General features: G+C 37.0%; 2 protein-coding genes across 4 annotated transcripts in view; both read left to right on the top strand.

The window, feature by feature from the left end:
- The window catches only part of rasgef1ba (RasGEF domain family, member 1Ba), a 76,558-nt gene extending 74,170 nt beyond the window's left edge, over positions 1-2,388 (top strand). For all 3 annotated transcript variants that reach the window (XM_081365049.1, XM_081365051.1, XM_081365050.1), the window contains one exon: positions 757-2,388. In XM_081365049.1, coding sequence (XP_081221175.1) covers positions 757-781 — 25 coding nt within the window. In that variant the 3' untranslated portion in view covers positions 782-2,388. The remainder of the gene's footprint in view (positions 1-756) is intronic.
- Positions 2,389-4,665: 2,277 nt separating this feature from the next.
- Positions 4,666-23,170, top strand: prkg2 (protein kinase cGMP-dependent 2). The gene is made up of 19 exons (XM_081365398.1): positions 4,666-4,935; positions 6,750-7,246; positions 8,935-9,101; positions 9,396-9,509; positions 10,167-10,272; positions 10,835-10,898; positions 12,849-12,926; positions 13,864-13,958; positions 14,214-14,282; positions 14,365-14,463; positions 15,169-15,322; positions 15,442-15,578; positions 15,884-15,973; positions 18,340-18,481; positions 18,565-18,728; positions 18,822-18,944; positions 19,061-19,123; positions 19,714-19,780; positions 22,205-23,170. The coding sequence occupies exons 2-19, from the start codon at positions 6,765-6,767 to the stop codon at positions 22,298-22,300; spliced, it is 2,310 nt and encodes a 769-aa protein (XP_081221524.1). The 5' UTR covers positions 4,666-4,935; positions 6,750-6,764; the 3' UTR covers positions 22,301-23,170.
- The last annotated feature ends 141 nt before the right edge of the window (positions 23,171-23,311 follow it).

Genomic DNA, 23,311 nt, shown 5'->3' with positions numbered 1-23,311 from the left:
CGTTTCCTGATAGCTTTACTGCTCAAGAGGGATGGAGAGAGAGGGGGAGGAAGAAAGTGATTGCAGAGGCTAACGGTGGGCCGGGTTTTGTTTTTTTTTTTTCTCTTCACTGCGACAGGATCTGTCACAGCACCAGATTCTGTCTGTATCAGCAGTTCGTGCTTCACCACACTCGAGGATAGTAGCCCAACAGGAAACAGGGCAGAGCAGAGAGAAAAGACAATCCAGCTGATGTGTAGACAGAAGAATAATGTCCATAGGGCAAAGTTGCCTTTTATTGCTAGTCTGAAACCAGTTTATACTTGATTTATCAAGTGGACTTGGATAAGAACACAGGGCAGATATTGTACAGCGTGTCCGTTCAGTCGTCTGCTTATACTAAAACGGATACGAGGGGCTCGTAATATAAACTCAAGGTTTTATACAACGTGTCATAAGAATTAAAGTCGGCGTGAAATCTAAAATCGGTTTTCGAAATACATGTTATTGATCTCATTGTGAACAAGCATACATATGCATACATTTCCTTTTTTTACCTTTTTCAGTCCTTTAGTCTGCTTAAATTCCGGCCTACTTTTTTTTCCAATGGGATATACATACAATACGGAAGAAAAGATCTGTCATACTTCCGTTAGTTGTGACTTTAAGTAAAATACATTGAACGTTATGTATTTTTGCTTTTTCAATTTGGAGATGGATCATTTTGAATCATTTTATTTGACTCGTTAAATGAATCTTTTGTTTAATTTCTTGCAGGTCATCTTTGTTGAACAGGACGTAAAGTGAACCCTCTGAACAAGCAAGCTGTGTTCCCCTTTTGCCCCTTCCAAAAGTGAGACGTATCCCTGTTTTTCAAGGGAGATGACAATCCATATTTTGCTGAACGGTGCGTTTTTATGTTGGAAAGAGGAGCAAGGCCCTTCTCTTTCTGTCTTTCATACTGGATATTTCAGGCTTTTTCAGTCTTTGTGCAGACTTTTGTACTCCTTTTTTCCCCCCTCTTTAAAACATGGTTTGAGCTGAAGGAGAAATGTGTTTGGTATGTCCCATGACTACAAACCAATTCCGATCTATGCTGTCGTTCTCGTCTGTTGACTCTGCGAGTATGCTGCTGGTTGGCAAACTCAATTGGATCAGGTTTGGGAAAAGAAAAAAAAGATGATATAAACCAGCATTATGTGTACTGGGTTCCAGTACTGTATATTTTTATTGTACCTGAAGCATTAATTTAAGTATAGATTTATGTTGTCACTATTTTTTGATATTGTGTTTGTCAGTTTTTTTTTTATGCACATGAGATGAGAGTAATGCATTGCTTTAACCTCTGTGAGTAACCATTGATGTGTGCGTGACAAACCCGCTGAGGGTTGCCAAATGCACTGGATGTTTCTGTGAATAAAGATGTCAATTCCTTTCTTGTGTAAACTCTTTTGTCATGATTCCGCAGCATAATGCTCCCCATCCCTTTTTATTGTCGTCATGGTTTACTGTCGCCACGTGTTGAGCGTTGAAGGAAAAGCAGTGTTTTTGTCGGTGTTACAGGTGTAATGCTGTTTCTTACACAATGAAGATGATATTTATTGACAGACAGCTCACTGTGTGTAAGAGAATTCTCCCAAGTGCTGTTGACCATAGTCAGTGGTGAATGGTGTTATGTCGTCCTCTGCTGGTGAAGTGGAAAACTACTTCATACAGACTAGGATAGAGGACAGTGTTGTTCTTATCAGGGAGGAGTTCAATTCATGAAGGTTTATCATACCTGTGGTAGTTGGGATTTGAGTCCATTTGTAGGATGTATTAGTTTTCATTACTGTTATTATATTAATATTTTCTATTTGCCTTTGGTTTTATTTATTGGCCTCAAAAATATCTGTAGTTGTCCTGTTTTTGCCTGCTTCACTGTTTTCAAATATTTTAAAGGTTTTTACAGACTTTATTATATTCTTTGTTATTTTGTACTAGGTACATGTTTTTTAGAAATCAGATATTGCCCTATCTAATATTTTATAATGTTTATAAAAGTTTGTATGGAAAACTAATATTTGACGGTACTAGCACACAATATGAATATTACTGTATGTCGGATGATGTCAGTTCTACCCTTTTTTCCCTTATTGGAAACTTTCCACAAATACATTTTTTTTTTTCTATGTAAATATCATGTCTTTTTCTCCACTCTGTATATTGATATGTATTTTGATTGTTTGGGCAGATTATAGAACCTCAATGGATTGAACAAGAAAAAAGAGGAATTAAAGAATGCCTATAAATCTATTTGAGTCTTTTTTTGTGTTATGTGTATGTCTCATGATTTTGTTTGGAAACGGTATTTTGGAATAATAACAGCAGGAATATTGTCATAAAAAAGATTTGCTAAGTGAGCAAGATTATGAGGGGATGAGTGTTGGTTTATTAAAATGAGTCTCTTTATGAAACGGTTCAATAATTTTCGGGGCTGTAAAAATTATTTGCAATGTTTTTGAAAAGTTTAATATTGTGAGAATATTACTACAATCTGAAATAACTTTTCTATTTTAAATATTTTTTAAATGTTATTTACTCCAACATTTTCAGCATCATTACTTCAGTCTTGTATATATGATGATGTGGTGCTCAAGAAACCTTTCTTATCAAAGTTGTAAACCGTTGTGCTGCTTAATACTTTTCTTTTCAAGATTCTTTGATGAATAGAAAGTATTTGAAATCGAAAAGTTTTAAAACTAACAATGTAAAAGTCTTTACTGTCACCCTTGATCAATTTGACTCATTTTTTAATTTAATTTATCAGAATCCTCTGCAATATATGGAGTTGGGAGGGTCCAGATCCAGTCATTTCTGTAGGCCTATTGTGCAAGCAAATGTAGTTTGCAATGAATACATGTAAAATATCAGTGTGTGAAGTGTCTGAACTTCCTGATGTTGTAGAGCGTAAATCTGCATCTGGGTTGCTTTGGTGGGGTAGGCCTACTATGATGGGGTAGGCCTACTTAGACTACATAGCCTATAATAAAAGGTAATGAATTTCAAACCTGAACCAAACATATTTCTATTCAAAGATCAACAGTCATTAGTCTTTAGTCTGCCACTTTAGGCTGCAACTTGCGCTGGCTTATCAATGCATATAAATTCGCACCTACGGTATCTTTGTAGAACTTAAAAAAAAAGTTCTCATCTTGAAAAAGATGCCAAGAGAAAGATGAGAGACATCAGAACAATGCAGAAGAGCTGAAGGCCGCTATTGAAGCATCCTGGTCTTCCATAACACCTCAGTAGTGCCACTGGCTGATAGCATCCATGCCACTCCACAATGAGGCAGTAATTCATGCAAAAGGGGCCCAAACCAAGTACTGAGTACATATGCATGATTATACTTTTCAGAGGGCTGACATTTCTGTATGTAAAATCCTTTTTTTATTGATTTCATGTAATATTCAAATTTTCTGAGATTTTGAATTTGGGGTTTTCATAAGCTGTAAGCCATAATCATCAAAATTATAACAAACAAAGGCTTGAAATATCTCACTTTGCATGAAATGAGTCTATATAATATATTAGTTTAACCTTTTAAGTTGAATTACTGAAATAAATGAACTTTTGCACGATATTCTAATTTTTCGAGTTTCACTTATATTGATGAGAGGAGGGTGCACTGCAAAAAATATATTCAGTATATTCATAGAACTTCTAATTAATGTTCTGACAATTTTTTAAAAATGTGTAACAAGCTATGATGTATTATTTTGTTTTGAGGATGGTCCAAATTCAAACGTTAATATAGGAGAATAATGGGCTTATGTCTCCATCTACTGGTCAACTCTCACACCGTCAGATTTCTAAGACGACTTAATATTGATTTCATTAGTTATGGCCAAGCCCAAGTGCAGATATGATAGGTTGGGAAAACAATAGAATTTTGTATATTCTATTTTATTAAATGTATTATGTAATATTTGCTGAAAGTAGCCTATGTGATGCACAGTTCATATGAATCACAGCTTTGAATGATATATTGGTCATTTCCATTGCCAGAGGCCTCAGCCACTCTGATGCAAGTCTGGTTCTGATGCGATTAAATCAATTCAACTGCCTCTGGGATTGCTGTAATAGCACTAGCCTATATGCGCAAAATCTCTCTCAGTGTAAATCTGGATACATGATTGTAAATAGAAACGTTATAGGCATATACTGTAGCTCAGGCTCTGTAAAGTCGAGAGGATTTTGAGACCAATACAGTTCTAAACAGTTTAGGGAAGATCAGGGCCAGGTTTCACACCTTTTTTCCCTCCAGTAATTATTTATTGAAATTGTTTATGTTTTAAATTTTGTATATTTAATTTTCTTATTCATATGCATTTGTGCATCATATGCATTATCTGAGCATATGCATTTAATTTATGTTGTCCCTCTATACGGGGTAAGTTGTCCCAATAGAAACTGCTGTTAAACGTCACGCTTTTCAGCAGAATGAAACAATTATCAAACAAAAAACAATAGATGAAACAGCAAAAATTGACAAAAATATTAAAATATTGTTTTGCCCAATATATCTTGTCAGTAATAAACTACACGTTTAAAACTTGATATTTAAAACAACAGCATTTCATTAATCCATTACCACTTCAGCAGGCGCTTCGGTAAACAAACCAAAAAAAAAAATGAATAATTGAGTAATGACATGCGAGAGAGAGAGAGAGAGAGAGAGAGAGAGAGAGAGAGAGAGAGAGAGAGAGAGAGAGAGAGAGAGAGAGAGATCCTGCTGTCATGAAGCCATCATCACGACTGCTAGTGTAGTTATCGTGGAGAAATGACACATGCTGCCCAGTGTGTGCGCGTGAACAGAACGGAGCTGCTGACCGGTGCTGCTGCCTCAAACACACAACACTCTCTATCGACCGTCTTCTTTTAAGAGTACAAGAGTTCCTGTACACGAAAACGGTAGGGGGTTTCCTTGTCATTTAAAACTAAACTTCATGCCTCTCAGAAGCGTTTAGTTAGCCTAGATGATAAAATGGAAGAACAGGTGTAACGTCTGCATGGCTTATGCAAAAGCGCGAAGTTACCTACAAGTAGGCTATATCATTTTAAAATGAGTCATTTTGTCATTTATGTATCGTTAGAAAAAAACACGTTTCTTTATTTTAATCTTAGCTCCAATTTATTTTATTGTATTTTTGTTTAGCTTAGCATGAGGGTTACGTTGAATATCGTATGTATTTTTCTACTGTAAAACATCCTGTTTAATAAATAACATACATCTTTCATGGATATAAGGAAATAAAGCTAATCAAATATCCTGTGAATTCAACAACAGATTGGATGCAAAGAAAAGAACTCTTATTAAGTTGCATATATAGGCTACTTTGTGTTGTGTACTTTGTTTTAAGTTTATGTATGGAGATGTAGGCATCTGTATGAGGTCTTGCGCTGTAAATACTGTGATTGTGCTCAAACATTCTTCTTTGTGGTGGGAGTGTCCAGTGTCCATTGTATGTGTGTAACCCAAAGTGAATCACAAAACATCCTCTTTCATTTTTTTTTCCATCAATGAAAGTCAGCAAAGAATGACATCACCATATAGTCCAGGAAAGAGCATACTGCACACTCACGGCCACGGGGTGCTGGTGCCATCCGGTATTACTGTGCCTCTAAATTATTGATTAGGTCTAAATCACTGGGGCCAACAGATCCCTGGTAAAATGCTCTCTCTCACTCTTCATCTGAGATATGAAAATGTGGATGATCATTCTGTCTTGTGCCCCTCATAATGAGATATACATGACAGGTAGATGAAAGGCATGGGAGGATCCCCTAACCTTTACCATCAAAGTTGTGTTCTGTAGCGCACAAATGCCAGCATTAAATCTGACAACAAGAGATCAGCACACACCCAGAAGGACCAGCAGCATTATTTATATTATTTATCAACAAATCTGTGTTGGGACTGGGACTAAATGGCAATCTCAGGTTCATTATTAAAATGAATACGCCATGCGCAATCACACACATATTTAATCCTCAAGCTCTGGTTGTCCCTGAGACCTTCCTGATGTACACATAAAAAATCAAATAAAAAAGTTACTTTACTAAATTCACTTGACCTAATGTGCAAATATTATTATAGTTATCTAAAATTAACACCAAAACCATAAAACATTTATTACTTATAAAGATGATTTATTATTATTTATATCAGCTTGCTGCCAAGCATCATTTCTCATTTTTGTTTGGTTTAAGTTGAAGTACTAAAATTAACAAACTAAAACAAAAAAGTAAACTTAAACTAAAATTAAACTTAATAAAATCTATATAAACAAATGTAAAACTATAGACATATTTCTAAAACTTTAATTAAAATTAAAATCAAATATTTTTTTAATTCAAAATATTATCAAAAACTATAATAGTATCTCAGTGGTATTAAAATAACACTTCTATATTCATATGTTTTATCACAAAGTAGAACTCCACTTTTCAGAAATTATTGCATTGTTTTATACATATGGGGATGCCATGCACAAGTAAAGTAAAAAAAAAAAAAAAAAATGTTTTCAATTTGAAATTTTGTTTATAATCACCTAAATGTTAAATAAGTTTGTTCAAACCATTAAATTGACTGACAGAAAAGGGTTAAGACTGAAATATTATATTTGATCATTTTTTGATAATATTATCCTTTAATTATTTTAATAATGTTGTTTGATGTCATCCCACAGCAAACTGAAATTGAACTTGATCATCTTTTATTGTAGAATAAAAGTGCCAAAATGGGAAATGGTTCTATGAAGCTGAATCCTCTCAAGCAGGTCAGTGGCTCGGCCAAATCCAAAAACAATGGGGAAACAAGCTCAGTTCCTCAAGTCCTCAGAGTTAGAGTGGAAGAGTTAGAGAGTCAACTGAAGAAGAAGGATGAAGACTTGAATGCCAAGGAGCTTCAGATCAAACATCTAGAGGACCAGATGGCTCAGCAGAAACAGGCCATTTCAGAGATATCTGATGCTTTGAGGAACAAGTGTCTCCAACTCAACAAGCTCCAGGATGCACTGAAGAATCAAGGGGAGCTGGGTCTCCTGCCATCACCTATCAAGGAAAAGGTCAGTCAGTGTCTCACAGGCCTGCTCAGAGATACCCTCAACAGGAGGAAAGGAGCAAAAGCTGGAGTTTCTGCAGAGCCTTCATCCAGAACGTATGATGCCAGCGGTATACCAAAGTTCTACTTTGAGAGTGCAAGAGTCTGGAAAGAGCAAAGGTGAGAGATGTAATTCATTTTCAGCTTTTGGGTTCAATTTCCTTCCAGAATTTGATTGTCACAAGTGGTTATGTTAGTATTTGGGACTAGGTATATTTAAGAAATATGCCTATAAATTAATACAGTAAACTTTTAGACAAAATATTGCCAGTTACTTTATATTTTTGCTCCTCCAACGAAAATAGTTCCAAGCGAAGTCAAAGCGGAATTTGTTGCATGTCTGAGCAACAGTAGCAACAGTAATCTCACGATTCACTCATAAATACGTCCCTTGTCACCACCTACTGGTGTCAGGAGGATGATGCACCAACACGGACGGTTTGATTAACCTGTTAACATAAAGAATAAAAGTGGTTTAAAGGTGCTCTAAGTGATGTTGGGTGACGTCACTTCTTGAACTTCGTTCAAAGTATTGTCAAACAAAACGGAGGCTAGCTCGACCCTCCCTCCTCCTCATCCCGTCCCCTCCCCCTCCTTTCCGTGCTTCCTGAAACAGGCTTTTCCGATATAAATTCGGGACTGTGCGCGTTGCTTCTCCTTTTCCCTATTCTTTGCTATTTGTTCATCGGAACGTCGTCTCTATGGTCGTGTGTCGGCCATATAAAAATTCAAGAGAATATAATTCTAACGTTAGTCGTTGTCGTTGTCTAGGACATCTCTCCTCTAGCTAACTTCCCTCTTCATGTTTGTCTCTCCTCCACTCCCCACACCCCCCTTCATGTGCATGCGCACCAACCCCCCAACCCCCACCCCCAAATCATTCTTGTCGGTTATTGGCTGGAACACTGTTTGTTATGTTTCGTGGTCCAGGCTGGGCCATTTTGTTTTTGTTGGCGTTTGTGGAGCCTGGGCTGTCTGCAGAGACCGTGTTTTTTTACAGTGTGTTCAGACAGACAGCTAGCGGACAGTGAGGAGATGTTTGCTGTATGTGACCAAAAAAAAGTTCAGCCTAAAAAACAGGTGACATCGCTTAGAGCACCTTTAAAAAATGTTTGTGAATGTAAGGTTACCTTAGTAGGTCATGTTATGTTTTTTTGTGTGCATATGTGTGTGGGTTTGAACAAGAATATTCATTATTGTATCAAGCATCCTCAAAGAGCTAAAATAGACGTGCCATTTGTTCATGTTGGTAATTAGTCTGTGTTTTTCATATGCTAAGCTCATTATGTGGGAGGCTTAAATTGGTCTCATCTGCCTGCAAAATACAATGCTGATATTCATTATCCTGTCTCTATTCTAACACTGAAAATTAAACAACTGGTGCCTTTCAATAGCGAGAACTGTCCAATTAGTCCATCTTGAATAATTTGTTCTCACTCAACCCATAATCAGTCCAAGGCCCGGTTTCACAGACAGAGTTTAGATTAAGCCAGGATTAGGCCGTAGCTTTCATAAATGTGCCTTAGAAAAAAAAAACATTACTGGTGTGCATCTTGAGACAAAACAATGACACAGACATATTTTAAGATACGTCAGCGCAAGTTGTTTTTAGTTAAAACAGCTCAAACATGCATTTTAGTCTGGGACTAGGCTTAAACCTTGTCTGTGAAACCGGGGGTATGAGTAACAATGTCACAGCTATCACAGTTACAAGCAAAATAGTATTCCAAATCTTTCATAATCTATTTTTGGATCTCAAATTAGACATCTTCAGCACAGTTTTTTTTTTTTACCAATATCTTTAACAGTGTAAAGAAGCTCCTCACCGATGCTTTGAATAAGAACCAGTATCTGAGGAGACTGGAAGTGCAACAGGTCAAAGACATGGTGGAATGCATGTATGAGCGGACGTACCAGCAAGGAGAATACGTCATAAAACAAGGAGAGCCGGGAAACCACTTGTTTGTGCTTGCAGGTATGAATCAAGTAATTGAACTATTCCATTATAATCACACTGGTTATACTGTTAGAAAACATGTGTAAATTTATACCTTTATGGGGCAACAATTTTGTCCACAATTTTTCTGAGAGTGTAGACATTAGTATAAAGATAATATGAGGAAATCTATGCATATGTCACTAGTTACAGCTATTCATTTCTGCCAGTTTTTCATCAATGTTATCGTTACACTGTAAATAATAATAAACCCACTTTTTGAATTAAAATAAAAAGAAACAATTTGTGTTTAAGTACCGTTTACTCTTACAGATGGCAAGCTGGATGTCTATCAGCACAACAAACTGCTCACATCAATAGCAATCTGGACCACATTTGGTGAATTAGCCATCTTGTACAATTGCACCAGGACTGCATCGGTCAAAGGTGAAGTATTTCCTCTGTGCTTCATTCTATCTCACTTAGATGTGTATGAGTAGTATAGTTCTGTTTCTGACAAATATCTTATATACTGAAACTTATTTACACCGAATTCGAATTGTCCCTGCACGACAGCACTTTGTGTGTTTAGTTCATGCTGTGACCATGGATTGGCCTCATGTAGCCACAGGCTATCAAATAAACACCAGTGAGAACTAAAACATTATTGTTTTATCTTGTAGCGTTAATCTCATTGGCTTGTCAGTAATTTTGTTTGCTTGTTTGTGTGGCCAGATGTACAGTCTCAAATGCCTTCCCTCATATTATCTTTTATTCCTACTCTTAAAAAAAGAACTGGTGTGCAGCAAAACATGGTTACCCATAATGTTAAATTATAAATCAGTGTGGTGCATTCTTTCAGTGGTTAATTTTTAATGTGATCACTAAGAGTCTTAATATTACAAAAATTGTAATACTGTTGGATACTTAAATATGTTCTCTACCAAGTCACCATGATAAAATTTAATCACATCCTAATGGTCCTATTGGAAGCAGCTGTTGTTTCCTGGTCACTGAGTCACTGAAGTTTAAATGGACACCACTCAGGGAGGAACGAGGGAGCTCCTGGTATTTCCCTTACCTGTAGTTTTGTTATGATCACAGCGGCCAGCAATGTGAAAACATGGGCCCTCGATCGAGAAGTCTTTCACAACATCATGCGGATGACTGCCGAGGCTCGACACGAGCAATACCGCCACTTCCTGAGGAGGTAATCCAAACTGTTCATCCCTCCCGCTGTTTACCGTGTTATGTGGTCAAGTGATAGCTGGACCTGAAAACATCAAAGTGCGGCTTTTGCATGAAACATTGTAGAGATCAAACAAACAAATAAAGCATAGCTAGGAATTAGGCATTAGCCATGCTATTGATGATGTTAATGTCAGTTCACGGTCTGGTTGAAGTGACCTCTGTGACCTTGCTTATATAACTATCAGTTTAAATGGCAAACATGAAAGGAGGAAAATGCTATAATTCAATTTGAGGGCTCTTAAAGACAGTCTAATAAGAAAGGATTGAGAGATATTATCTTATATTAGATGAAATAGAACTGAACTGAAACAGCACTGTTCTCCATAACCATCACGTCAAAGGGGCAATCTTAAATTGTTTTGTATCAGTTTAGTCATATAAGAGTCATAGATCAAAATTTAAACCAATATGTTTTGAATAAGACAAATGAACATTGAATGTTGATTAAATGCAGAAAAGGCAAAAATGTATATTTTAGAAAATGATAAAAAAAAAATAATATATATTTTATTTTATTTTAGTGTTTCACTTCTTGCTAGTCTACCTGGGGACAAACTAACTAAGATTGTTGACTGCTTAGAGGTGGTAAGTAAAACCTTTTAACATTACTAAAATTTGGTGATTCAAAAAAGCTAACCAGCCCCATCTGATCCAAAATATCTATCTGTAGTAAAGTTTTCAGATGTCTAAATCCAAACCGACAATTTTGGACAAGCAGTGTTGATATTGCATCTTTCATCACTTGGCCCTGTATATTGTTACCATAGTTATTTGACTAAGGCTGCGTGAAGTGTTCGCTCCAATCGATGGGGATGAGTGATTTGTTAAAGATGTTTGTATCAGCCAGTGTAGGCTGCTGACTGATTTATTCCATTTCTCCATGAGGGGCCAAGTGAGTTTTTCTAAAAGAGTGTGGGCTTTGTCAACTCAACGTCAAATAAGCATCCTCATGTTCTTCCATGCTGAAAAAACATCAAGGGCATTCTTCTCGATTGTCGGCCCCTGGGGTCGAATGGGAGAATGTCGTTATTCAATCACTCCAATGGAGTTGATTATATTCCCCTCTCTAGAGGTAAAGAAGCAATGTAACCCAATAGGGGCCCAGATGTTTTGGACTGAAACATGCAGATAATGTGGAACTCTATCATTAAACAGTGGGGAATGGAATGCAGATGGGATGCTAGAAGAAGACAAATGTTTTGAGACCCTCAGAGGAGTGTGGCATACCTAGAGAGCTTCTCTAATGACAAATCAGAGCTCTGTCAGAAAGACAGTCGGGGATGGAGATCAGTAGAGTTCATGCACCAGAGAAATTAAAACTCAAAGAATGTCTTGAAATGCTTCTGATGGACCGCTACAATGTTCTAGAATGGTTTAATGATTCCGTTTGGCAAAACAAGATTAATCTCAAATTTCAGGTGAATCATTCCATTCCACTGTAAATAGAACGTTATTTTAGCAAATCACTGTTGCAAAATACATTCTTGTTCTTCCATTGAATTGGAGGGATATCAGTTCAAGCACAGTATTCTCAAGCTCTAGGCAAGTAACAAAACCCCCCACAAATTTGTGTCCCATAAACAGCTTATTCTGGAGTATTAAAACCAGTTCCAAAATGCTGTTTTGTTGTTGTTATTTATTATAAAAAGCTGAACTGTTTTAATGGTAAGTGAAGTGCTACCTTAAAGGTGGTATCAGTGATTTCAGGCCCAAAAATATTTGTATCACATTCATCTAATCTTTCCTAACGATCCGCTAGCTGCCGTCAAAAAACGCGTCTCTGTAGGCAATCACCACATTGGTGGTGTCCAATCACCGACAGGCCAGCTTTTTCTTCAGCTCTGACTTCGCGTGCAGCCGTGCACGAGCACAAAACCTCACAACACCCTCCCCCTGTCGGTGATTTGTTGGAACACTATTTGTTTTGGTTTTGAGTGTTTGGCTAAACCATTCGTTTTTGTGTACAGATCTCAGAGCCTAGGCTGCCTACAGAGATGCGTTTTTTTGACGGCATGCTTATGGGGCGGGCAGCTAGCAGATCGTTAGGAAAGATTAGATGAATGTGATAAAATATTTTTGGGCCTGAAATCACTGATACCACCTTTAAGATCAACTGTACAATTTAAAGGGCTAGTTCACCCTAAAAGGAACATACTGTCATCATGTACACACCCTCAAGTTGTTCCAAACCTGTATGAATTTCTTTCTTCTGCTGAACAAAAATATCTTGTGTTTAGCAGAAGAAAGAAATTCATATTGGTTTGAAACTACATGAGAGTGAGTAAATGACAGAATTTTCATTTTTGGGTGACCTAGCCTTTTAACTTCTTCTATTGAAAAAACACATTTTATGAAATTTGACAAGTATGTAAGTAAGCAATAAGTGTAGGAGACATATCTTCTTATATCATTGTGAAAGCAGACATGGCGGCCTTCCTGTTGTCTCCCTCAGGGAACCTCTCCGGGAAAATGACAGCAGTGGGTTGATGGTAAAATCAATAGCTAAATGAGTTTTGTCTTGCGTTTGCTGACCAGGAGTATTATAATAAAGGAGACTACATCATCCGGGAGGGAGAAGAAGGAAACACTTTTTACATAATCGCCAATGGAAAGGTAATTTGCAATCTATTATCATCAATTTGTTTTGTCAAAGCTTGGTTTTGTGTATTTACTGTATTTAGCGTACTATGCTCAACATTGAATCATGTCTCATTCCACGAGGTTACATATACTTAAAATGAATTGCTACTATAATTTAAAATGTAAAAACTGATGTGCTTTTGCTGTATGATTATTATTGATTTCCTTCTTTTCAGGAACTTTTATTAATTATAGTATATAGCCCTTCATCATGCCTACTGAAGATGAGAGTGTATACATAATTTTAGGTACATTAGGTACATACACCACCCAGGTTATGCTATGTACTCACACCTTTCAATGCTAAAGCTAAACCATCAAAAAATTAAAGTGATTTATCCCATTTGAGGCACATTTTTTCCACTCCACTAATCCTCATGGACTTCACTGCAGACACCGATCTGGGTCTTTGGGAGGTTGAGCGCATTCAGATAAATCAGTAATTCGACACCGAAGGGGTTAAGAGACAGGACTCTCCACTGGGAAGCAACAGGAACTGTTTAGCATGAGCTAGTCAGGCTCAGATCCCCTGTTAATTTCTGCTCTACTGTCGCTCAAGATGGGGGGAAGGAAGATGTTTTACTGAGGGGGAGAGAATTTAATTACCGGAAATGATGGTTCTCGTCAGCCTGTCGCCACCATGTCCGAGAGTGTGTTGGGAATAAGACCATTAGTGCTGGCCACCAAAAACTGCCTATCAGAAAGGTCAAGAGGGTCATCGTGTTTTAGTGGATCATTCTATAGAGAACTGAGAATGAACGAACAAACTAACTCCATTTCTTCAATATCATTATTACTGAATACTTGTTGCGTACAGTTGAAGGATTTTAATCTGTGAATGTGGTTCTCTCAAAAACTAATATGGTTTGTTCGTTTTGAAATGCAACCTCTGTCTTTCTCTGTTGCTCAGATTAAAGTCACACAGAGCACACAGGATCATGAAGAGCCTCAGATCATCAACACCTTGGGGAAAGGGGATTATTTCGGAGAGAAGGCCCTCATCAGGTGCTGTCTTTCTTCAATCCCCAGCTCAATTCTCATGTCCCCACTTTAATCCTATTTCAATAACCTTTTGGTATACAATATGGGGACGACTTTTAGCATCACTGCAGTAGCAGAGAGCATCATCTTTGTCTCGTCAACATGTATATTAGTTAATAGAATATTACAAACAAATTCATTGAACTGTCATTTTAGGGGCCATTTATTCTCAGTTTATGTCTAATGCACTTTATGTGTTCCTACTTTGTCAAACTACAGTGATGATGTCAGATCTGCAAATATAATAGCAGATGAGGATGGGATGGAATGCCTTGTCATTGATCGAGAGTGAGTTCACACTTGAAGATCATCGTCATTCAATTGATTATGTTTCTTGTAGTCTGTGACAATAACAACGGTTTTCTCTTAGAACCTTCAGTCAAACTGTTGGAACTTTTGATGAGCTTAAGAAGTACCTCCAGAGCTACGTCGAGAATTTAGCACGAGACGATAAGAAAAGACATGCTAAGTAAGTTTATCTATATATATATTAAAACAGTGTACAATTAAAACAGTGATAGTCTTTTTGACTCCTTGACTTCTTACCACTCCATTGTGCTGTAAAATAGCACTAAATTTTGTACTACAGGCACAGTTCTTCAAAAACGAAAAAAAAAAAAGAAGTGTTTTCACGTAAAGGTAAAAACTAGAGGCTGAGATTTATCAACAATCCCCAATTGACAGAATTGAAGAACTGACCATAATTCACATTGTATATTATATAGTGTGAATATAAGAACATCTCAACTGGTTGAAGCTATTTGGAAAATGCCAGATTTTATTTTCTGGATTTATGCATTTGAATCTCCAATCCACCGATTTATCTATAGTATACATACAGTGGGGTCCAAAAGTTTGAGACCACTCATATAAATGCTTCTCTTTTGTAATTTTATTACTTAAAATTACTTTATTAGAAGAACAATGGTCAGTGTCGCAAATGTGCTAATTTGTTTAGTGGCCAAGAAATAATGCAGATGTTTTAAAAAGTTTAAGTAGAAACGAACCCCCCAGAATTTCTTAAACTTTCAGACCCAACTGTATTTTTTCTTTTCAGCTGTTTAGTAACCAATCCAAAATTAGACAAATTTGCCACTCTGTATAATTGTCTTAAACAGAATGACCAAAATAATGACAATCACTTATCTCTGAAAATCCTTACTTTTTCTTTTAGAAGGTCAGGAAGCTGCACCCCACCAACCACACCAGTGTCACATGATATGATAGAGCTGAAAGAGACAGAGAGCAGCTTTGCATCCACTATACCCTTCAGCTGCCTCGAGGTTATTGCCACGCTGGGAGTTGGGGGCTTTGGCAGAGTTGAATTGGTTAGAAGCTTGATCACAATAATCACACTTCTTCTTTATGATATAAAACATTCAAAGAGAAATAATTCCCACAAAGTGAGGGAGTGAGATGAGCAATAATGATGCCTGTTTTGCTCTAGGTGAAAGTGAAGCATGAGAATGTGACGTTTGCTCTGAAATGCATCAAGAAACGGCACATCGTGGATAACAGACAGGAAGAGCACATCTACTCAGAGAGGAGGATCTTGCTTGAAACAAACTCTCCTTTTATTGTAAAGTATGTTCATCTAGTATGATCTGACTGTTTTAGTAAAGCCTGTTTAGTCTTGTGAGTTTTAGGAAATATCGGAAGATCTTAAAGATAATCTGATCATTGAATTTCCCTCTTCATTGCTTTTGAAGAGATATTCATGATGAATCCCCTTAGTGTTCAAATGATTAAATTAAGAGAGAAGGTCCGTACCTAAAATGCTTCATTTAACCAAACATAGGAGAAACGTCAGTGGCAGTGAATGTTACTGCAAGCTGTGAATTTCAAAACTTAATTATGTTTTGATCTGATCTTTAAATTTTTGCTCTTAGAATGTACTGCACTTTCAAAGACAACAAGTATGTATACATGCTGTTGGAGGCATGTCTGGGTGGAGAAATCTGGAGTCTTCTGAGAGACAGGTGAGCTCCATTTCATGCTAGGGTGACCAAAAGCTGGACAGTCCCGGAATTGGTAGCTTTGTTCTTCATCCTGCGTCCCACAAGACATGAGCAGTGTCCCGCATTTCAATGTTTTTTTTTTCTTCCTTGAAATTTACATTACCACAAATAGAAATATAAAACTAAATATGCGATTGTCGTTTAAAAAAATCAATTTGCACAACCGTCATGTTCTAGCTTGAGCGGGAAAATTACCAACCAATGCACTCGTAAAGTGGTATTTAGGATGCATTGAATCCGGTAAAATGCATTTAATGTTTGCATAGTTTACCCAGAAAACAGAATGTTTTAGTATTTGGTTCCCGTTTGTTTATTTTTTTGAGAACCAAATAACAACGTTCTAGGAACATTCTTTTTAGGTTTTATTTTTTGCAACCATAAAATAACATTTCCAGAACGTTGCAGTGAGGTTATTTTTAAATAACCTAAAAATAACTTACACAAAGTGTTCCCTAATGGTTATTTTTAGGTTATTATTTAATAACCATGTAAAATAACCTTCCAATTAAACGTGGCTGATGTTTTTGTATAATGACCTACACAGAGCTCTGAAATTATTTTAATAGAGCATTTATGTTGAAATGAGATCAATCAAAACGCGTTTATAATGATCAGTTTATAATGATCAGATGAATCCAACTTTATAGCTAAAATATTAAGTCAGGGTTAAGCATAGTTTGAAAAGCACAGAAATCATAAATAACAGTAGTACGTTTGTTTCTATCTTCACTGACTACACACCTCTGATCTTCCGCCTCTTATACTAACTGCATGCTGACTGACGTACAGCGGGGTTATTAGGGGAATGTTCTTGAAACGTTTCAATAACGTTAGAATAAAATTAGGGGAAAGTTAGAATAACGTTAGGTGAACTTTAAAATAATATTAGAAAAAAATTAGGGGAATGTTAAAGTAACGTTCGAAAAACGTTGGAGCAACGTTAAAATAAAGTAACGTTAGAATAAAGTTAGGTGAACATTAAAGTAACGTTGGAATGTTATTCTAACATTACTTTAACGTTATACTAACGTTTCCCAAATGTTATTTTAACGTTGCTCTAACGTTAGAATAATGTTAGGGGAACGTTAGAATAATGTTAAAATAATGGTAGAATATTTAGGGGAACGTTAAAGTAACGTAACGTTAGAATGTTATTCTAACATTACTTTAAGGCTATACTAATGTTTCCCTAACGTTATTTTAACGTTGCTCAAAAATTGTCAGCTAGTAGTGAGTAATAAAGGGAAATAAACTAGGCGCTACTTAAGGAAATTTATTTTTATATAAAATGTGATTTTTACCTATTAGCCTGTTACTCAGTTCATTATATTTAGCAGACTGAATAAGTTCTGTAATGTAAATTACTTTGCATCACTCGAACCAGGGCAAATTGAGTGTCAGTCACGGACCCGGTCACAATTTATTAAAGGGGTTGTATAATGCCCTTTTCACAAGATGTAAAATAAGTCTTCGATGTCCCAAGAGTGTGTATGTGAAGTTTTAGCTTAAAATACCTTCCAGATATTTTTTATATAGCATGTTAAATTTGTCACTTTTTGAGAGTGAGCAAAAACGCACCGTTTTTGTGTCTGTTCCTTTAAATGCAAATGAGCTGCTGCTCCCAGCACAGAGGGCGGAGCTTCAAGAGCTCATGTTCTTTTACCTCACACAGACATGCACTGGAAATTTTAAAAACGTTTAGCCTTTTATGTTCAAACCGAAGTCAGACAAAGATGGAGAGACTCAAGAAGTGACAACATGTAGACTACATTTCTGAATGGTTAGTTGATGAACTTATGTAGCTTATGTGTGGTTATCTTCTAGTCATAGATTAGCATATTCTGTCTTGATAATCTGTAAATCGTGTTCAGGGGGAGGGGTTTATGTACATTTTAGGGTTGGTGATGTCACTAACCCTGGAGGAAGCTCGTATAGTCCCTACCAGCCGTTTGTTGTAGTCCTTAAAAAACGATTTCTTTAAAAGAAAATATCTCCCTTTGCTTTGAACTTGAGCATTGTAACTTTGCAGATGTTGTTTATGCTCAAACAGCAACATTACACACTAACTAAAGTTCGAAAAGTGAAATCATATTCAACCACCCCTTTAACAAAGCTTATTGGCAATTTAACATTATCATCCAACGTGATGGCACACATGATGGCTTTCCAACTAATGTAAATCAATATTTACATAGTATAGTAAATCTATCTCTCCCACACATGTCCCGCATTGTCCAGCACAATCACATCTACCTATTTCATGCATCTGGAACAGCTACAGTTTTACTGGTTTGATGCATATGCTAAAAGTTTCTGTTTTGATCCAGGGGGAGTTTTGATGAGTACACTGCCAAGTTCTGTGTGGGCTGTGTAACAGAGGCTTTTGACTACCTACACAACAATGGCATCATATACAGAGACCTGAAGCCTGAGAATCTGATGCTGGATACAGATGGATACGTCAAATTGGTGAGCAAAAGTCATTAAACTTAACTTAGAATTCACTTATTAAACTCAGTGCAGCGATACTGATTCCTAGCATGTTTTCTCAGGTGGATTTTGGCTTTGCTAAGAAGCTCAAGTGTGGCCAGAAGACCTGGACGTTCTGTGGGACTCCAGAGTATGTTGCACCTGAGATAATTCTCAATAAAGGTCACGGTCTCAGTGTGGACTTCTGGTCTCTTGGAATCCTGATCTTTGAACTTCTTACAGGAAGGTTTGCATCAGCTCAAGTTCTAGTGGAAAACATTTAATAATACAAATGCATGAAAGACCTACTCTAACGTATTTGATCTGATTGTTCCTTAAGCCCCCCCTTTACTGGCTCAGATCAGATGATAATATACACATTCATTCTGAAAGGAATTGAGAAGATGGACTTCCCTAAAAAGATCACCAAGAGGCCAGGTGACCTTATCCGAAAGCTGTGCAGGTATGATCATGCATCCTTCTTAAATTATTCTTATGTCTTTTACCTGTTTTCTGAAACTATTCAGGTCCCTCTGCAATATATCATGAAATGATTTTGCTGTTCTCTTTTTTATAAAGACAAAACCCTTCAGAGCGACTGGGCAATCTAAAGAATGGAATAACTGATATTAAAAAACACAGGTAAGTGTACAACAGTCAAAATCTGGTGCTGTTTGACAAAAAAATATCCCCAATTTATGCCATATGTATTAACACAACATTAACAAAATATTTAACTGTATTGTCTCAAATGTTTTAAATTAAGTAGTTGCTTAGTTAGTTACCCACACAATATACTGACCTGTGGATATAGTGTGGTTGCACACTTGTTTTTGTCTTTCATTTTCAGATTTCTCATGTTTGAAAAAACACACTTTTGCTTGGTTTTTCATAATGGTGCTGACTAAATTAGATGGCACCCTAAATAGCCCAAGATCTCTGGAATTTGTTCCATCTTTCCAATTTCCAATTTGTTCCGTTTGTAATCTTGACCTTTCTGGATCTTCTGGCTTTTTCTGGGCCTGCTCTTGACTGAACTTATACAGCCTTTGGACTAAATTGATGCTTTGCTCTTTTTCCTTTGCCCATAAACAGGTTTCTATCATGTTAGCAAACATTACATTTGCATTCAGTGGGCATCCATAAACACTAACTTTGAAATCGGTATAATTGTCACCTACATACATTTTATAACAGTTATTAAATTGATGATGTTGTTCGTTGGTGTTTAGATGGTTTACAGGATTTAGCTGGAGTGGTATGAAATCCAGAAGTCTGATATCACCACTTAAAAGAGAGGTAAGACACATATCATCTAGAGATTTTTATGGGATCATGTATCATAAAATGACATGTACACTACCATTCAAAAGTCTTTTATGTTCACCAAAGTCACATTTATTTGAACAGAAATACAGTAAAAACAGTAATATTGTGAAATGTACAATTATAATTTCTATGTTAATATATTGCAACATATAATTTATTCCTGTGATGCTAAAGCTGTATATTCAGCGTCATTAAAGGACAAGTTCGGTATTTTACACTTAAAGCACTGTTTACAGATCGTTTCTGATGAAATAGAACGGTTAAGATTAAAATTTGGACACGTGCTGCTGTCCCGAGAATTTTAGGTTTATTTCGCTTCCCCCCCCCCCCCCCCCCACCACCTCCACCTCAACCACCACCACCTCCACCACCACCTCCACCACCACCTCCACCTCCACCTCCACCTCCACCACCACCACCTCCACCACCTCCACCACCACCTCCACCACCTCCACCTCCACCACCACCTCCATTACCAACGCATTAAACTTTCGTTTAAAAAGACGTGAAACTCACCGAGTGGTCAGGATTGTTCACTGATTTCCTCACACAAAAATCGCAGCAAAAGATACTTTCCAACAGGTTTTATCGTAGTTTTTGTCCAACTCCATTGACTTGTATTAGGTGAGCTGTGTGAGGTAAGGTATTACTCCGCCGAAATAAACCTAAAATTCAGCATGTGTCCAAATTTTAATCTTAACCGTTCTATTTCATCAGAAACGATCTGTAAACCAGGGCTCTCAAGTTTTACCAAAAGCTTGGAGTGAGATCACATGCGGTTAGGGGAGGAGCCCTAATGAAGCCCCGCCCCCATATGTCCCCGCCCCCCAATTTTACCCATTGTTCATAATTAACCAGCCCAAATTGAAATTATAACAATTGGTAAATCTGATAAATGACAGAGCAATTCATCACATCAAATAAACTCTTTAATGTTATATTTCAAAATGACAAATAAGTTATACAAAAATTACAAAAATATAACAAATTGCTCCAAACAGTTTGGAAAAACAAATCTTTTTGCATTTTGAATGTGTCTAGTCAAAATGGTATAATTATTTATTGTGTGGTGCATGGGACATTGTGAACAAATGACATATTAGAGTATTATTAAGGTGTGTGTGTGTGTGTGTGTGTGTGTGTGTGTGTGTGTGTGTGTGTGTGTACACAAGAGTACACACTCCAGCTTATGAAATGTGTTTTGTGTTTGAAAAATACAAATGCAATGGCAATGATTAATGTATGTTTTGACAGTCCATATAAAATATTACCCAGAGCACTCTGCTTTAATACATGTAGCCTTAATGTAACTAGAAAGACTATTAATACAGTATAATAATTAAAAATAAAATAAAATAAAATAAACAAATTTAAATGTATTTTAAATAAAATGAAGAAATACATCTTCATTCCTTCCCATACCCACTAACATTCCCTTAGTTTAAGAAAACGTAAACTAGCCAAACTGAGCCAAAGTCCTTTTAGGACTTTATATAAATTGTCTCTGACTGAGCCAAAGCTTCTGGCCTGGTTGCAGAGTAGTTGTAGAGTTTTTAACTGCATCAATAATAATGTAAACGATGGGCTATATATTAAATGTTCTAGCCTAAAAATGTTAGACGAGCTTTCTTCCAACGTACCTTCTCCATTATCACGACGTGTGTTCGCGCGATGTTGTTGGTTACCTAGTAACGAACGTACGGTGGCCGAGAATGTTCCGTCAACTTCCGTGTGTTCGCGCATCTGTGTTGCCTTGTAACGAACGCAATCTGGCCGAGATACGTGCTGGCGGCAGGAAACTTCACTTTGTATGCCTGCGCCTCGTATAAAACGTTATAAAGCTCGCAGGAAAACTTGGTTGGCATTGCCTTTTCAGCGTGAGAAATACACGGTGTGGCGTGTGAGCGTGTGAACTGGTTGAATTGCGTGTGTCTCACGCCCAATGCGTGAGACTTGAGAGCCCTGTGTAAACAGGGCTTTAAGTGTAAAATACCGAACTTGTCCTTTAATTCAGTCTTCAGTGTCACATGGTCCTTCAGAAATCAGCCTAATATGAAGAATTGATGCTCGAGAAACATTCTTCTTATTATCAGTGTTGAAAACATTGTGCTGCTTAATATTTTTGTGGAAACATGATTTTTTTCAAGTATTTTTGATGAATCGAACATTTAAAAGAACAGCATTTATTTGAGACAGAAATCTTTTGTAACATTATAAATGTTTTTACTGTCACTTTTGACCAATTGAATGCATCCCTGCTAAATAAAAGTAGAAAACATCTTACTGACCTCAAACTTTTGCACAGTATTATATCAGTACATCATATTGTTTTTTTTCCCTTTTCTTTCTGATTCTCTCACTATTTACTTGATCTGTCTCTTTCTTTTTCTCCAGGTGAAGGGACCCACTGACCACAGTTACTTTGACAGTTATCCTCCTGAAGAAGAAATCCCTCCAGATGAAATGTCGGGTTGGGACACCGACTTCTAACTGTGACCCCTCGATGCACCCATGTGCTCAAACATTTTGAGTTAAACAGAACTCTTCTGCCATTTGTCATCTCCAACATGCCAGCCTTTTCCCCAAGGAACCTTAGACCATGAAGCCAACAGAACCCGTGTATGTGTTGCAACAATGGACTCCTTGACCGCAGGCTGCTGTTAGTGCGGTGGGAGGCACAGCAGAGGAGGAGAGACATAAGAAAGGAATTGTTTCATGATGTTCAGATGTACTCATTCATTGCGATTATAAACATTGTTGAATTTGACTGAAACTGTACCACTGAGATGTCAGAGCAGGATCAGTCTGTGAGAATGATGTTGCTGGGGCATCGTAGAGGAGGATGGTGTGAAACCATTGGTAATATTTACCTTTAGACATGCGGAACGGTCTGTGGTTTGGCAGAAGGGTGAGATGTTCCCTGTTTTAGAAGCGTTGGTGATGTCACGTATTTGAGCTCCTGGAGGTAATAACCACCTGTGACTGTGAATGCCACTGATGAGGTTTCAAAGGTTAACCTCAGCGGGTGACTGGCACCGCAACTCCTGCCGAGTTATGTGAAAAGTAATATTTTTAGCATACTTCAGGTGACTCGAACCCCTGCATCTGAGCCAGATATGTTTGTGCTGATGTAATGTTTGCCGCTTGCTTATTTTATCCTTGTGAATAGGAAAAATCTTTCTTTTTTGTGTGAGAATTTAGTTTTTTTTTGTGTGTGTCATCCTGAAAGATTCTACAAAGATATTTTACATTAATTAAAATGTTATCTAAAATGTAAAAAATGAGCATTTCTTCATTCTGTTCCCAGCACATTTAAAGTTCAGTGCTTATTTGGTAGTATCTATTAAATAATGGACTTTGATGTTTGTGTGGTAACTTTCCAGACCTTATTGACCCCGTTAAGCAATTTACATCATGGATGTTCCATGATGCAACAATCTCAGTATAATTTTTGATTGCATAACAATGCAATCAATATTCAGTAAAGTTCTGCTTTGTCCT

The sequence above is a fragment of the Scardinius erythrophthalmus genome (genome assembly GCF_964197995.2).
Source record: "Scardinius erythrophthalmus genome assembly, chromosome: 5".
NCBI lineage: Eukaryota > Metazoa > Chordata > Actinopteri > Cypriniformes > Leuciscidae > Scardinius > Scardinius erythrophthalmus.
The sequence above is the reverse complement of the archived record's forward strand: the minus strand, read 5'-3'. Positions and strand labels throughout refer to the sequence as shown.